Source organism: Stigmatopora argus, chromosome 13, assembly GCF_051989625.1.
Source record: "Stigmatopora argus isolate UIUO_Sarg chromosome 13, RoL_Sarg_1.0, whole genome shotgun sequence".
Taxonomy (NCBI): Eukaryota; Metazoa; Chordata; class Actinopteri; order Syngnathiformes; family Syngnathidae; genus Stigmatopora; species Stigmatopora argus.
Window position 1 is genome coordinate 1,452,054 of NC_135399.1, and position 17,567 is coordinate 1,469,620.

A 17,567-nucleotide genomic window follows, 5' to 3' on the forward strand; every position below is an offset into this window, starting at 1 on the left:
TAAGTACGTATTGATGGACAAAATATAATATGATTCAGATATTTCTTAGGCCAGCAGAGAAGGCCTTGAAGGCCCTGACGGCCCGCCACTGCATTTCAGCCCTTCTATCTTTTTTTTAATTACATTTTAATATTTCTTAATACATTCATTTTTTACTTCACTTTGTACTTTATACTTTTATGTTTTTACAACTTTCTTTGTTTTGTTAGCCTAGCTTCTTTCTGCTACTTCTTTTTTGGGAACCATTCAGCCATGCCTACGCTGTCACATATGGGACTAGCTGTTACAATACGCAGCAGAAGGAGCAACACCTCAATGCCGCTGGGATAAGATGGAAGAGCTGTCAGCCTTTACCAGCAACGGAGTCGAGGGGCTCTACTTTGCTATTGCTGTCTTAAGCTTGGAAGAGTGACTCTGCATATTATCTACCTTGGTCACAGTCTGCAGAAGTTCCCCATCTTGTGGAAGACTTCCTGTGTGGTTTCAGTTTTTGTCCAACTTTACAACATCTTCTTGAGTCTGTATCCCTTTTAGCTACCGCAACGCAGATGGCGCTGTTCAAGTGGAAGCCGGCGGCGGTAGCTCCGTCCACTCTTGCTCGTTTTATGTTTTTGCTGCTTTTTTGTCTTAATGATTTTATTTGGTGATTCTTAATAATCCCATTTACTTTGATTTGCTTTGTACTTATTCACTCATACAGTGGTAACTCGTGATACGAGCTTATTTCGTTGTTGTCAATGTTTCCCATAGAAATGAACTAAAAACAAATTAATTCGTTCCAACCCCTGAAAAAACACCCAAAACGGGATATTGGATTGGAAAGACATTTTTATTTGTTCTAATTTGCCATCTTATAACAAAGTAACAAATAACTTGTGGTGTAATAGTACTAAAATAATAATATTTTAATAGTTCTAAAATTAGACAGATTTCGCGGAGGGGAGAGAGAGAGGGATCGAGAGATGGGGGGACTTTTTGCACGGCAATGTGCTATATCATAACATAAACTAATTTAAATGAACTTGGATTACTTGGATTTATCAAAAATAAATTTAATCTAACCTTACACTAAACTTAATAATAATTTTGTTTTACATTTTGATACCTTTCCTCTTCCGGGTTAGCTCTGTTTGCCCCGCCTCCACCCTGACTTTCAGATGCAACCTATCGAGGGTTGTTTTCGCACTGACTAACGTGGAAAAACCTCTAAAAATGCTAAGCGCCGGTGCTCGTAGAGACATTACACGAGAGAGTTGCGACCGGAGAGACATTGCACGGGGGAGTTGCGACCATAAAGACAATTCCCATGATGTTCTTATAAGCAGTCTCTCCCGTCCGCTGTATGCTCGTATATCAAAAATTGTCTCGTATCTCAAGATAAATATTTGCCCCAAATTTTACTCGTATCTCAAATTGCTCATATGTCGGGGCACTCGTATGTCTAGGTACCACTGTATACACAAAATTAAGGGATAGAATGTTTTACAGCATTTTTTTTAATTGTAAAAATTATACATCTAACATATGTCTATGATGCGCTTCATGCTCAAAAAGCGAGTGCTGCTCAAGATCATCTCCCTGAAACTGCGGTGCTCGCCAGGCCTCACATATGCCATCTTGCCACGGAAGTTGGGCTGCTCGAACAGCAGCCAGTGGCCTTCCATCACCTGACAGGACAAGCATTCATTCATTCGAAGGCGCTCCATGATGTTGTCACAATCCTCCTGTAGCTCTTGGGACTGGCCACTCATGTTCTCCTGCTCAAAGATCCTAATCCTGAATTGGCCCCTGTGCTGTTTGGAAAGAGTAAAAATAAAAAAAATATGGGAGATTTCTCAAAGTGTCTTCAGGTGTTATCAACTTTTTGATATCCAAATCAATAGATGCTTTTTTGTCTTGCAATAAAATGTCATAGGCAATTCTAAGTACAGTAGTTTCATAAAATACAGTCGTGTTGTTTTTCAGAAGTATATTCAATATTATTGTGCATCAGTGTAACCCGCAGTTTTAAAATGCAAATAGGCTTTTGTGTTGGTTGGGGGCTGTTCATTGAATAATGATTGAATACAGTATAGAAGTACAATGGAAATTGTATTGAAATAAAAGTTTATTTTACTTTTGAAATATTGCATGCAATACTAAACTAAACCAGTAATCTTCAATCTTTAAACACTGATTAATCCGTCCTGGGAAACTAACTGAATTTAAAAATGTCAAACATTTATGCTTACAATATATTAAACAGAAAACTGCAAAACCAGAGATACTGTATTTCCTCGCATATACGCCTTATTTGTCGCTAAAAAATGATGACTGAATCGAGGGTACGGCTTATATGCATACAAATTAGACTTGACATGCACGAAACTGCAAAGTGACAAAGACGAAACGTCATATAAAGCAAGACAATGTGGCCAATACTGTCATTTATTTCAAAATAGAGAAAAGATAAAAAGATAAGATGCTAAACAAAAAAGGCGTATCTTGCATAAAAAGTGAAAAAACTCACTTGTGCCTGCCATTGCTTGCTCAGGGTGCCACCATATTACCAAGGGATGACAAACTAGACCGCTAAGGAAACAATTCCTGGTTGTATTGCTCGAGTGACTTCCTTTTTGAATGTTGAATATGGAGGTGAAAATTGTGAATTTTGGGGCTTATACAAGAGAACTTGTCAAATTCAATGATTTTAAGGCAATTTTAAGGGTACGGCTTATACGCGAAGGCGGTTAATATGGGAGAAATTACGTTACTTGTACCTGGCATTGCTCACCATCTTACCTGGGGATGACAAAATAGACCGCTACGGACAGACTTTCTGGTTGTACTGCTCGCGTGACTTCCTTTTTGAATTTGTCTACATGCAGGCAGCACCATTTAGGAATGTACAATCCAGCAGACGATCCTTTCGATTCATACAGTATCTCAGAAATACCATGTGCGATGATTTTTCTCAAGATTTCCTCTCCAAAGGAACACATTTGTACTCACTATTAAAACCATGAATATGGAGGTGAAAATTGTGAATCAGGGGGCGTCTTATATGAGAGAAATTGTAAAATTCAATGAATTTAAGGCGATTTTAAAGGTACGGCTTATGCGCGGAGGCAGCTAATATGCAAGAAAATACGGTATTTGTTTTATCATTTAATTAAATTCTTAACAGCATTGATAGCATATTTTAATAATCTAATGTAGTGAAATGCAATATTACCATTCATCAATTAATCAACCAATTAGGGAATATTTGTGGGGATAAAATAAAATGAAAACATAAAACAGAACATTACATAAATAATATGGTTCAGCACCCCTGGACTATGAATATGAAAGCAGGTATGTCACTTTCTGCTCACCATGGGAATGATGCGGCAGGACTTGATACCACTGGTCATACCCGTCACACTCATGGAGTCGGCATGCTCGCCTTTCTTCATGAAGTGTTGGTTCCCCATGAAGTTGGGACGCGCGTATATCATGAAGCAGCCATTCTCTACGCGGCAGGACTGGCACCTACTCAGGTAGGATGACACATCAGAGCAATCGCTCATGCATTCATAGGATCGACCCTGTAAGTTCCTGTCCTCATAGAAGATGATCTGGGAAAAAATATGGAATTGATAACATTACATATTTTTAAAAAGAAACCTCTGCTTCCCTTAATAATCTCAAAAGAGAGATGGCTTTCCTTGTTCTTATTGTTGTTCCCTATAAAACATGTGTAGAACAGCAACAATTTGTGCTAATTAGTTCTCCTCCCACTCAAAGCTGTTCTTCATAAGACACGCCTTCTCAAATTGCTTTAGTTAACTTAAGCAACGTCACAATCAAGTTGGTGCACCCCCCAAAGGCACACATTGAAAAAAATATAAACAAACAAACTACAAATTTAATTAATTCACTTTCCGAACCGTTTATGCTCACAAGGGCCGTGGGTGTTGCTAGAGCCTATCTCAGCTAACTATGAACACCAGGAGAGGGACACCCTGATATGGTGGCCAGCCAATCACAGAGCACAAGGAGACGGAAAATGATTTATGCTCACTCTCATACTTAGGGCCAGTTTAGAGTGTTCAACCAAACTACCATGCATGTTTTTGGGATGTGGGAGGAAAGCAAAGCACCTGGATAAAACCCATGCAAGCCCGGGGAGAGCATGCAAACTCCCCACAAAGAGGACGAACCTGGGATTGAACCTTCTATCCCAGAAAAGTGGGGACAACATACACGTGGCCACAAACTAAAACTTTTCCTTAAATTGTGACTTTCTGAGACAGTATAATCAAAGTATTGTTCTCCAGATGCATAACACGTAGAACGCCATGCTTTTTAAATTTTGTTAAAATGCAAAACATTGATATGGGTTAGGGGGTTACATAAATGCTTTTGTTTTTAAATGGCCTTTGAATTGATTAACAAAATTTTATAGCAGAAATGTTTGGCACGTCGGCCTCACAGTTCAGATAAGATTCTCTGGTTCATCCCAGATTCTGACTTTCCCATGTGAAGTTTGCGTGTCCTCTCTGGCTAGCATGTTTTTTTTCAGGTACTCCGATTTCTTCCCACATCCCAAAAACATACATGGTAACTGTTTAGATTGCCCATAAGAGTCTGAGTCTGAATGGTGCCGATAGTTGGCTGGGATAGGGTCCAACACCTCTCCTTGTGAGGATAAGCGGTATGGAAAATGAATGAATGAATATACAGTGGTACCTAGACATACGAGTGCCCCGACATACGAGCAATTTGAGATACGAGTAAAATTTCGAGCAAATATTTATCTTGAGATACGAGGAAACTTTTGATATACCAGCTTACTGTAGCAGTCTTACTGCTCGCAACTCCCTCATGTAATGTCTCTGGTCACAACTGCCTCGTGTAATGTCTCTACGAGCACTGGGCGGAGCGTTGCATTTTTTTGCATGTTTTTTTCCCCGTTTGTCAGTGCAAATGGCGTATATACTACTTCTCGTTGGCAAGTGGGCGCACATTATCCTATTGTGAGGACATTTGTGTGCTTCATTTTCAAAATATGTTGAAGGGAATACAAAAGCAAACAACCCTCGATAGGTTGCATCTGAAAGTCAGGGTGGAGGCGGGGCAAATAGAGCCAAGCTGGGAGAAGAAAGGTATCAAAATTTAAAACAAAAATAGAATTAAATTTAGTGTAATGTTAGATTACATTTATTTTTGAGTGTCTGCATTGTATCCAGGTTCATTTAAATTTGTTTATGTTATGTTACGAGCGCGTTGCCGTGCAAAAAGTCTCCCCTCTCCCCCACCTCTCGCTGTCTAATTTTAGTACTATTAAACACATTTTAGTACTATTAAACTCATTTTAGTACTATTAAACACATTTTAGTACTATTAAACACATTTTAGTACTGTTAAACACATTTTAGTACTATTACACCGCAAGTTATTTGTTACTTTGTTAATAGATGGCGGATTAGAACAAATAAAAATGTTTTTCCAATCCAATATCCTGTTTTGGGTGTTTTTTCAGAGGGTTGGAACGAATTAATTAGTTTTTAGTTCATTTCTATGGGAAACGTTCATTTGAGTTACGAGTAAATTGACATACGAGTTCAGTCCCGGAACGAATTAAGCTCGTATCTCGAGGTACCACTGTAGTGGAAATGTTTACATCTATTCATCGAGCAAGCAGCGTATCCTCACAAGTGTCACAGTGTGCTGGAACTTATTGCAGCCAGCTTTGGACAATAGCCGGTATATACGTACCTTGAAATTATAGATACTTGGTTGTAAAGGACAAGCCTTCACTCTGTCTACCATTGGAACATACATTTTGGGGTATTTGAGATAAAACCTGACCACCAGGCACTACTCACGCAGGAATAGGGAGAAGATGAAAACTCCAATCAGGAAGGTCGAAGTCCAGCATTGAACCTATGATTTTAGAACTTTGAGGCGGACGTCATTACCACTAATCACCGTGCCGTCCGAAAATGTTTACATTTAACATTTTATTTTTGGAAAAAATATTCTAATATTAAAAAAAGTTAATTACAGTGATGATTGGCTTATGAATGAACTCATTACCAATTTTGTGATATTGAATACTCACCTTGCCCATGCTCATGTCAGTGGTGGTCATCGTTGACAGGTGAGCTATTACCGCAAACACTGAACTGCTGCTCTTCCATTTCATTTCACGATCAGTTATATACTGGAGTACACCCACCTGCATCAGCGGGTTCCCATTGTGTAAAGCCCTGAGCCAGCAGCATGCTATGGAGTACAGCTGTGCCCCATGTCACATGTCTAACATGGTGGTCTCGCAACCCGGCCCCCGAAGACCATGTAACACAACAGCCTTCTTTGTGTTTAAAATGAAAAAAAAATGCTGGTTCCATTGTGCTACCTGTGGAGTCGTTTCTAATGGTAACAAAAAAATAAATGCAAAAAAATGGTAGCTGCTGTACACATTAAAATCGGCATTCAATTCACCTATTACATCAATGGGATCCCACCTTAAATTAAATAATATAATAACAAACCTTGGCAGATAGGTAGAAACTTGTAACGAAAAACTTTATCTTTCTGTACAGTATACCTGTCAACCTCGGCTAATTGCTCCCCTTATTATTGATTGAAATTCCCATTATTAAGCGATAAAAAAACGTACAAATCCAATGTGGCACATATTTACTCATATAGGGACAGTGGCGGTCCGTGCATTTCCTAGTGACGCCTTCAGCAGAAACTATTTTAGGGCTATAAAACCTCTACTGCAGCTGCAGCTACGACACATAAAAAATAATCAATAAATCAATGCACAAAAATGGGGTAACATCCACATCCTAGCAGCATTTAATTATTAAATACTGTCAAGTCAACTTTGGAGAAGATATGTCTGCCCCTCCTCCAGGCCAACAGGGGGCAGAAAACAAAACCCAAATCAAAGTCACCTCGCCTCATTTCCTGCCTGAGATCATAGGGCATGAGCCAGGATATAAAAATTCAGATTCAAGCCTTGAAAGTAGACAAGCGAGAAAGGAGCAAGGAATACCCTTCAGACCCGATCACACGCAACTGGTAGGATAAAATAAGTACCACCTAGATGCCAGCTGATTGATGCTTAATTTGCTCCTCACAACCTTAAGTTGCATTCTTTGTATTTTCCCTTAACTTGGATTACTCTTATGACCTATTGTTGGAGTAATCATTATTATAAATGTGTTTGCAATGAATATAAAGCCTTATAATATACATGCTTACTATATTAATCAATATATTTGCTTATTAGGAATAGTAATGCTCATCCTAAATGTGTAACTATATTAAACAATATATATATATATATATATATATATATATATATATATATATATATATATATATATATATATGTTGATCGCTTTCAACGAAGACAAACGCTTACCCCAAGGTCGCTCTCCAGGACAGCTGGCTCCAGCGAGAGATACAAGTTTGCTAGGACATAAACAATACATTGAGTCCTTGCTCCGAGGACTGATTACTGGAAGATACGCCTCAACCCTTTCCCCAGATGCAAGTTCGCAATGAAGATCTGTGAAGGACGCTTAAATTGTTGTTGGTTCAGCGGATGGCTATCAAGCATATTGTTTTAATTTGTGACGCTAGGTTGACGCTAGGTTTGCTTGATTATGGAATTGTTTTGTTTCTTGCTTACGCAATTGGATCGAGTCGATAACCTTGTAATTGTTTTGATTTGAGGCCTTAAATGGGCAGGACATAATGCCACTCGTTAGAATAATCTTGATCGGACGAGCGGCTGGATGTATTCTCTTCTTGCAAGAATTAAATGGTGATGTCACTACAGATGCCTTTTTTATTGAAAGCTGAAATACCTAAGGATAAACCTACAATTGGATAAACCTAATATTTGGTCCTTCGAGCCTGTGGTCAAGATACCGAAGCAGAATCCAGGTCGCTTCCGTTCGATATCTGGAAAGACCGTGCACGGCGCTTAAATACCCCTTTCCGGGCTGGATAACTCGAAGGAGCGCCTGGGTTCTCGACGGTTTCGACGACTAACCCTCTGAAAGAGACATCTGGGGTCATATCTGGTAAGTCCACGTGAATGTCTGCGTTTGTTGACGGGTTCCAAATGCGCGAAGGGGCATTGCACGTGAGGTCCATTTTTTAAAATGAGACTCGCGTCCAGGGGACTGCGACTCGCGTCCAGGGGACTGCGTAAAAACCCTGGGTATACTAGTCGCTGCCAGGTAAAGAGACAGAGCATGAGTCTATAAAACTTGGGGCAGTTCGGGGTGTCCTGTGCCGCGGTCCGGAAAGGTACAAATATAACTCTGACAGTATATCAAGCTAGGGTATACATTTGTGTTGCGTGTGTTACGTGTTGCGTGTGTTACGTATGTCCTTCCGCGGAAAAGAAATTTGCTAACTGATAACTGAGTGCACGCGAGCTCCCTCCAAAAATGGGCAGCTCGAATGAAAAAGCGGCTAGCGACGACGATCCAAAACAGCGTCTGTCGTGTAGAGATTGGAAGTTTGTTGAAAGTCAAAGCGCTACAAGAGTTAAACACCTAAACTTATGGATAACCGAGTATGGGTTTACTGGACAGCTTAATATGCATAAAATACTGGATTTACGAGATAAAATGTGCGCTAAGCACAAGAGTAATCTGTGTAAAATGGATAATGATGGATATGAGGATACAAATTATTGGTTCTTGATGGCAAAAAAGCGTTGTGATGGGAACGTTAGGAAAATTGAGCGGAGTGAGAGCCAAAATGTTGATAAAAAGCGAGGCGGCTTGTTCCACAGAAAGAAGGGTGATAAAACGGGTCCGTTGTGTAAAAAAATAAAAGATAGCGCGGCCTGCTCGGCTGACGGAGACAGAATAGAAATATTACCAAGGGGTTGGAAAAAAAACAAAAAAACAAATGAGGTTAAACAGAAATCGGGTTTTCAAAAATGATATGTGCTGGGTTTGTGGAAAATTGGGGCATATATTGCGTGATTGCCTGGACAAAAAGGTCTCTAAAAACAAGACAGGCCTGCTCAAAATGATTTTAATGAGGATTTTGAACATGAGGATGTGGAGCTAATTTTAAACCAGAGATCACATTCTTTGTGAATGAATTCAATTGGAATTTTTTGTGTGATGCTGAAAGTTGTAAAACAGCAATTAAAATGGTTATTTCCAAGTGCTAGACATACTTTTTAATAGTATCTAAATGTACTGTCAATGTACTGGAATGAAATGGCTTATTGTGGCTTATCCTGGTTTCGTTCCCGTCTGCTAGCGGGAATATTTTGGTTAACAGAAATACAAAACGGCAAATAAAATGTTTAGCGGGCTTGCCAAAACTGCGTTTTTTGTCATACTCTAAACTTGCCAAATAATGCGTTGATTGCGGGGGAAGCGCTCTGTTTTGGTGCGGCTGATTTGACGGTGTTAGACATTATAATACAGTATAGTATGCGCGCGGACCGCACAAGCGACTAAAATTTTTGGGGGACCCCTTCCATGGAGAATATTACAATAATTGGCCTTGGGGGTGCTTAAGCAAACTTGAGGGCAGAAATGGGTTTTTGCTATGATATAGTTATGCTTGCAGCATATTGTGATTATGGGGTCTTGGCAAAATATTGTGATATAGTTGGATATCGGGAGAATAATTAATTTAGTTTATTAATTTAGTCTTCTCTAAAAAATATTATGATTGTGCACAGGAGGCAAGGCTTTGTGCACAAAAAGAAAAGAGCGCGTTTTGGAATTTGTAAACAAAAGATAAGAATGCTGCTTTTGCAGCGAGCGTGAAGGTCACAGTCAGCGGCCAAGGGCGCGCTTCCGTTTAAACCAGGGGTCTCGAACTCAATTTACCTGGGGGCCGCTAGAGGCCGAGTCTGGGTGAGACTGGGCCGCATCAGGATTTCCACAAGAAAAGCACTGATAAAACATTCCAACGTTATCAAATATCTTTATTTTTTAACAAAAAATAATGAATTAAATAAATTAACTTAAAGATGAATAAAAAATAAATCAATCAGTAATACAAAACCAAATAATACTAATGAGCATACAGTAGATATACACTGGCTGGCTAAGTAGAGAAAATGAATTATTTTTATTCCGTTTCAAATGTCTGTATTAACAGCTCTTTAACCTTTAACTTTCTGAACTTGAATGGAACATTGAACATGAAATATTCTGAACACGGCTTCTCTTGCCTACTCCTTGCTGCTAGAGACCTGGCAGCGCTTCTTCTCACATAGTCACATTTGGCTTGAGGGAGGAAGCAGTGGAGACCCTCAGTAGAGCTTGAAGATGCTCATCAGTAAGTCTGGACCTGTACTTGGACTTATTGAAGTTCAAGGTGGAGAAGAGCTTCTCACACAAGTATGTGCTCCCAAAAAGGCACATGGTCCGTTTGAACCTTCGGGAAAGTTCAGGGAAGCTGGGGGTCAACTCTCTCAAAAATTGCCCAAGCTTGTCTGCTTCTCCACTCACCTCCCTGAACTTGGCTTTGAGTGCAGAGTTGCACTGCAGGTCAATGAGCTCCATTTGAAGCTCAGGAGGGGCATCTTCCACATCAAAGCAGAAGGGGTCCGCAAAAATTTGAAATGTGGCTTTGTGTGTCTTGAAGTCTGCAAATCTGTGATCAAATTCCTCCTGTAGCTTCGAAATGGCCTCAACATACTTCTCACCACTGAATGGTGTGCCTGCATCCACGAGAGCCTTGCATGCTGGGAAATGGCAAAGGTTTGTCTGAGAGAGCTGGGCTTTCCATAACACAAGTTTAGTGCAGAATGCTCTCACGTTGTCATAGGCAGCACTGACAAGTTGCCCCTGGCCTTGTAGCTTCTTGTTCAGTACATTAAGCTCATGTGTGATATCAACAAGAAAAGCCAAGTCCATGAGCCATTTGGGATCACTTAGCACAGGATCAATCAACTCACAAACGGCGTAGCTAGCTTTGACTGCTGCATTACTGTCTTTGGTAGCCTTCTTGAAGAAATCCTGTTGCCTCAGAAGACATGTTTTAAGACTGGCAACCTGGTTGGCTCTCTCATCTCCCTGGTATTTTTCGTACTCCTCAGCATGTCTCGTAGTACAATTACGTTTCAAATTGTATTCCTTGTGCACCGCAACTTATTCAGTGTAAATGGGACACGTCGGGGTGCCCCTGTGTTCAACAAAGAAATATTGCACTCCTCACTTTTCTTGAAACTGTCTGTGCTCATCACCGACCTTTCTCTTCACGGCAGGCTTTGAAAGAGACATCTCTGGGGCTCTGTAATATGTTTTTCCACTTGGAATGAGTCTCGGGTTGATCTTTCACATTCAGTCGCGCGGGTTTGTGGCGCATGTGCACTTTCGCTCTCCGTTTCAATCGCGGAGATGGCTACAGACACTGACACAGGCTGGATCACTGGTCATAGCACCTCATTCAGTTCTATGCTGAGAGCAGCGGAGGCGCCGCCGGTGTTTTCCAAATTATAGTAAAAATCAATGTTCGTCTACCATCAATGGCAGCCCGGGAATAAGCACTCTTGGGCGGGCATGGCAGTCCGGGAATAAGCACGCTTGGGCAGGCAGATGTAGCAGAACCGAGCCGTAAAATGACAGCAATCGGGTCAAATCCATCCTAAAACAGCATTTAATGATTAAATACAAATACTGGATGATATCGCGATGGAGGCAAAAAAACGTCTATAGACGTCCATTCGCCAAACGGCTCAAAATGGTCTCAAATTCGGTCAAATCCAGCTGAAAACAGCGTTTAATGATTAAATACAAATACTAGTATTTGTATTTAATAATTAAACTAACAAATACTAGTACGACCTGTCCGTCTGTCAAACGTCCGTCGGCGAAACGTCTTTAGGTGAATCATCCGGTCACGACATCATCATTGCTCGCTATGGGCACACCAGTATCACACCTGCCACAAGCAGGTGCATGTCAATGTTCCCTCTAATTTTTCATGTAAAACATGCTGTAAAACACGAAAAACATGAGTGGACAGAGCTACTGCCACTGGCTGACACTTAAACGGCGCCATCATGGGGAAAGGGGTAAAAAAAAAAAAAAAAAAAAAAAAAAAAAAAAAAAAATCGATTTTTTTTTTACTGCGCGCCATATGATTGTTACTGCGCAGAGAAGAGGAGAGTAGTGCGCAATTGCGCACGCGCGCAGCTTAGAGGGAACATTGCTCCGAACACAAGTGTCATTCATATCAATTTTGCGGGCCCACGAACATTAATCTTTCATATTAAGACGGGGGCCGCAAATTATCGTCCCGAGGGCCGCAGTTGGCCCGCGGGCCGCAAGTTTGAGACCCCTGGTTTAAACATTTCAGAATAAGAACAAAACATGGTCTGCAAGGGATGCAGGGTTCCGCGATTATCTTCGCATTTATTTTTGGGATTTAATAAGAAATGGCTTTCGAGGTGATAGAAAATCTGTTTGGCAAAGATTGATTTGGTAAAAGCTTTGGAATTGGGAATAATACTATTATTATTATTTTATTTTTTGTTTTGTGAAATTCAAAGGGCTCTTGATTGAAGAGAGCTAGTTTTGGAGGATAAAACGATATTATTACAGTTTTTGAATGGTTGGATTGTTCAAAATACTTCAATATAGGTGATTGGCTGGTTAAAGAAAAATGAATGGAATTTTTTTTTTTTACAATATTATGGCATATTGGTGACAATTTGAGGGTCCTTTATTAAGCATTGAAAATTGTAATTAGGAAATGCCTAGTAAAAGGTTGATTTCTCTAATTTAATTATTGTAGATTTTTCTTGTGGTAACAGAGCTATAAGAAATAGCTCTTATCTTAAGTAAACATAGTATGGGGTGATTTACAAATCATGTTTTAGGTACTAAGAGTTATTTGGTTGTTAAAGAGATCAGACATGAATTTAACAATGCAGAAATGGCATGAGAAATTTCGTGGCATTCGTCCAAATTATTAGGTAAATTGAACCTGGCTGGGGTAGATAAGATAATTGATTTAGGATAGGCATGGTTTCCCTGGAAGAAACATGGAGCGTCTTTAAGTGCACAAAAGACGTTCCCTGTTTGGCCTGAAGGGGGCATATGCTTTGGTATAGGTCATATTGATGACTATTGGGACTTTACTGCCTATTGCTTTAGGGGCATACAAATTAAGAATTTAGCCAAAACTGACTGCATTGCAATTATGGGGTTAATACACCTGAATGTTACGGTGATAACGATTGGCAATAACAAGCTTAGATAAAGGGGAATATCTACAACAAATTCAGGTGGGGCCTTTCATGGTGTGAAACAAGTGATGAAATAATGTCTATGTTTTAGAAATAACATCTCCAAATTATAAAATATCAACCTTGGAGAAATGCTTTAAGTAGATGGGTTGACTAGAATGGGCAAAATTCGATATTATTGAAAGGGGGTGTGTGTGTTTCAATGTGTCACAACTTTTCCGTTATTGCATTATTGGCGAATAGATAGTTAATCACAGCCACTCGCATGGCAGTCTACATGCTGACTGAGTGGGGTAAGGGGCGGTGGCAATTGAACAAATTTCTATTTTTAGATATGTGGCATGTGAATCTAATACATTAATTATCTAGTTTCTTCAGGCATCAATCTTGCGGTTCGAGGATCTACTAATGCGGAGTGGATCCAGACCTTCCGGAGTGTGGAGTAATCCTGGTGTTCTCAAGAATTCGTAGGTTTTCTCTGGGTACTCCAGTTTTACTCCAACAAACCAAAATTATGGATGATTGGGGGAGCACTCTAAATTCCTTGATTATGAGTGCGAGCGTGGATGAGTGTCTGTCTTTTGTGTTTCAATTGGCTAGCCACCAGGATATATCAATATTCTAATATCAAGGTGGAATATTTCTGAAATCGCTGATAAGCCTTTCGAGGACGGCGGTGGCAGAGTAGGACAGAAACAAAAAAAAAGAATTTCGCCAAATGAAATTTTTTGATTTCTGCAATGGGAAATTTTGGGAACCTGGGGGACTAAACACAAACAAAAGACTTATCTGGGAGGGCTGCCATTTTGAGTCATGGTAAATTTCATGCCTCAAAAAAGGGGGAGGTTATATATATTCAATCTATATGCAGATATATGGCCAAAACACGGGCGATTCCCCCTCATGTCAAGCTACAAAAGCTACATATCCATTTCAAAGGATACATATGGATTTAAACAGATTGGGGAAACCTTGTTGCAGAAACTGGTCTAGATTGGCAAGCTTGGATGACACACCCGTGCGAAAAAACCATCAGGCCTTCGATAAAATTAAACCATACGGTGGGGGCATTACAAATCATTATTCAGACTGACAAATTAACTTGTGGATCCTTGTCTGACGTTTTTCCTAAGTCCATGGGCAGGTGGAGAAGACTCTTTTTACAAAATTCTACAATTGTGTCTCAACAACAATGACCATGTCTATGAGACGGTAAGAAAATCGTCAGAGATGGAAACACCCGGATCCGCCATAGTAAAATTAAAATCTGAGATGACCAGAGAATTCATTTCCGCAACAGGGAGTTCCCAAACGGGAGGCGGTAAGAAAAAATTGGTTATTGTTGATGGAAAATGCAGCTATTACTATAAATCAAACCTGCATAACATGTATGGGGCCCCGCCCTCTCTTACGAGTAGTGCCCGCGCAAATTACTCCTGATTGTGTAATGGAGATAATGACAAATAAAAATGTAAGCCCCAATTGTGAGAAATGGAATAATGTCTACCCAGTTACAAGAGCAGCAAAGGACAAGCCTAACTTTTCAACACATGTCGCTTTTAAATCATTTTACCTGCTTAAAACCTTACAGGGCATGGTCTGAAGCTGGAGGCGATAAATGAGACGTGGTGTGCCCACGTCCTAAAACCGACTACACCCTGGTACCACGTTCTGATGGTGGTGGGGTGGAAATAAATTATACGACTCCTGCTGAAACGCGGCAGGACTTTGTGCCTTGGGGTCACTGCTTTTACCAGTGTCTGTTTTTCCATCTACAGCAGGGGTCTCAAACTTGCGGCCCGCGGGCCAACTGCGGTCCTCGGGACGATAATTTGCGGCCCCCGTCTTAATATGAAAGATTAATGTTCGTGGGCCCGCAAAATTGATATGAATGACACTTGTGTTCGGAGCAATGTTCCCTCTAAGCTGCGCACGTGCGCAATTGCGCACTACTCTCGTCTTCTCTGCGCAGTAACAATCATATGGCGCGCAGTAAAAAAAAAATCGATATTTTTTTTTTTTTTTTTTTTTTTTTTTTACCCCTTTCCCCATGATGGCGCCGTTTAAGTGGCAGCCAGTGGCAGTAGCTCTGTCCACTCATGTTTTTCGTGTTTTACAGCATGTTTTACATGAAAAATTAGAGGGAACATTGACATGCACCTGCTTGTGGCAGGTGTGATACTGGTGTGCCCATAGCGAGCAATGATGATGTCGTGACCGGATGATTCACCTAAAGACGTTTCGCCGACGGACGTTTGACAGACGGACAGGTCGTACTAGTATTTGTTAGTTTAATTATTAAATACAAATACTAGTATTTGTATTTAATCATTAAACGCTGTTTTCAGCTGGATTTGACCGAATTTGAGACCATTTTGAGCCGTTTGGCGAATGGACGTCTATAGACGTTTTTTTGTCTCCATCGCGATATCATCCAGTATTTGTATTTAATCATTAAATGCTGTTTTAGGATGGATTTGACCCGATTGCTGTCATTTTACGGCTCGGTTCTGCTACATCTGCCTGCCCAAGCGTGCTTATTCCCGGACTGCCATGCCCGCCCAAGAGTGCTTATTCCCGGGCTGCCATTGATGGTAGACGAACATTGATTTTTACGATAATTTGGTCTTCTTTATTTTCTCCAATATTCCTTCAATATCTTCCTCGGAACCTCCCCGTTCGGCAAGGAGGCCGAGTTCGCAATCGCTATTGGTGCCATGTACCTCTCGTGCTTGTGCATAGAGCCTATTATATTCCTTCAGCAACTCTGATTTTTCCAGTTTTCTTGCCTCTTTGCCTAGGTGAGTGGCTTGATTGATGAAAGCTCTTTCTGCTTTGGCCCTTTCGAGCCTTAGCAGCTCAATTGTCCTCCCAGTGGCTTCTTCCGCCATGGCTTGAGGCCTCGCTCCTCTTGAGGCCCTTCCGACGACTGCGTTGGCTTTGACTCAAGGCCTTTAATCCTTTGTCTATGATGCCATGCTGGTTTTCCACTGTCAAGTTATCTCTACTTTCTTCAAATTTTGCCCCAAACTTGAAAAGGGGCCCCGATCTTATCAACGCAGGAACAACTCAAATTCTTCCAGTTTACAATTTTATTGAAGTTTATGGTGATAGGAAGTGGTTAGGTTGAAAACCTTAAAGAAAGGGGGAAAGAAGGTCATTCAGGTTTCACGTTACTATGGTGATCAAAGTGTTGCTCTTGAGTTTACTAATAACATCTTGACTTTACTACAGAAAAGGAGAAGAGCGTTGAAATGATAGAGTGGAAATGCATGGGTACATTAACTGATTGAGTAAATCAAACACAAATATTCACTTTACAGAGATAGGTGTTAGGTTTATCCAATTGTAGGTTTATCCTTAGGTATTTCAGCTTTCAATAAAAAAGGCATCTGTAGTCACATCACCATTTAATTCTTGCAAAAAGAGAATACATCCAGCCGCTCGTCCGATCAAGATTATTCTAACGAGTGGCATTATGTCCTGCCCATTTAAGGCCTCAAATCAAAACAATTACAAGGTTATCGACAAGATCCAATTGCGTAAGCAAGAAACAAAACAATTCCATAATCAAGCAAACCTAGCGTCAACCTAGCGTCACAAATTAAAACAATATGCTTGATAGCCATCCGCTGAACCAACAACAATTTAAGCGTCCTTCACAGATCTTCATTGCGAACTTGCATCTGGGGAAAAGGTTGAGACGTATCTTCCAGTAATCAGTCCTCGGAGCAAGGACTCAATGTATTGTTTATGTCCTAGCAAACTTGTATCTCTCGCTGGAGCCAGCTGTCCTGGAGAGCGACCTTGGGGTAAGCGTTTGTCTTCGTTGAAAGCGATCAACACATATATATATATTGTTTAATATAGTTACACATTTAGGATGAGCATTACTATTCCTAATAAGCAAATATATTGATTAATATAGTAAGCATGTATATTATAAGGCTTTATATTCATTGCAAACACATTTATAATAATGATTACTCCAACATTCCCCCCTATATTATAAATTTGCACATGATCCCCTTAATAAAACTTCCTTTCAACTTGATTCCATTAATTCCAAATGAACATATAGTAACATCCCAGAATGAACCCAACATTCCCCCTTTTTATTATATGTTCGTTATTTATTTTATGGCAAATCCAAGAAGAGAGGGATATCTCCGTTGGCTGTTTTAATTTTACCCGCTTAGGCCCTACTCGTTCGGCAGGTCTGAAAGCAGAAAACAAAATCATTTTCGCCATCATTTTTCATCCTCGGAATTACCATGCTCTTGAAATTCACTGCTTCCCTCAGTATGTCTCATCAACAGAGGATATAATTCATGCAATT

At 40.3% G+C, this 17,567-nt stretch overlaps 1 protein-coding gene across 1 annotated transcript in view; it reads right to left on the reverse strand.

Moving 5' to 3' along the window:
• Positions 1-1,478: 1,478 nt before the first annotated feature.
• The window catches only part of LOC144087087 (gamma-crystallin M3-like), a 47,803-nt gene continuing 31,714 nt past the window's right edge, over positions 1,479-17,567 (reverse strand). The window contains exons 3-5 of the mRNA XM_077617385.1: positions 6,089-7,171; positions 3,357-3,599; positions 1,479-1,793 (exon numbers count right to left, since the gene is read on the reverse strand). Of these exons, the coding sequence (XP_077473511.1) occupies positions 1,518-1,793; positions 3,357-3,599; positions 6,089-6,211 (642 nt within the window). The 5' untranslated portion in view covers positions 6,212-7,171 and the 3' untranslated portion in view covers positions 1,479-1,517. The remainder of the gene's footprint in view (positions 1,794-3,356; positions 3,600-6,088; positions 7,172-17,567) is intronic.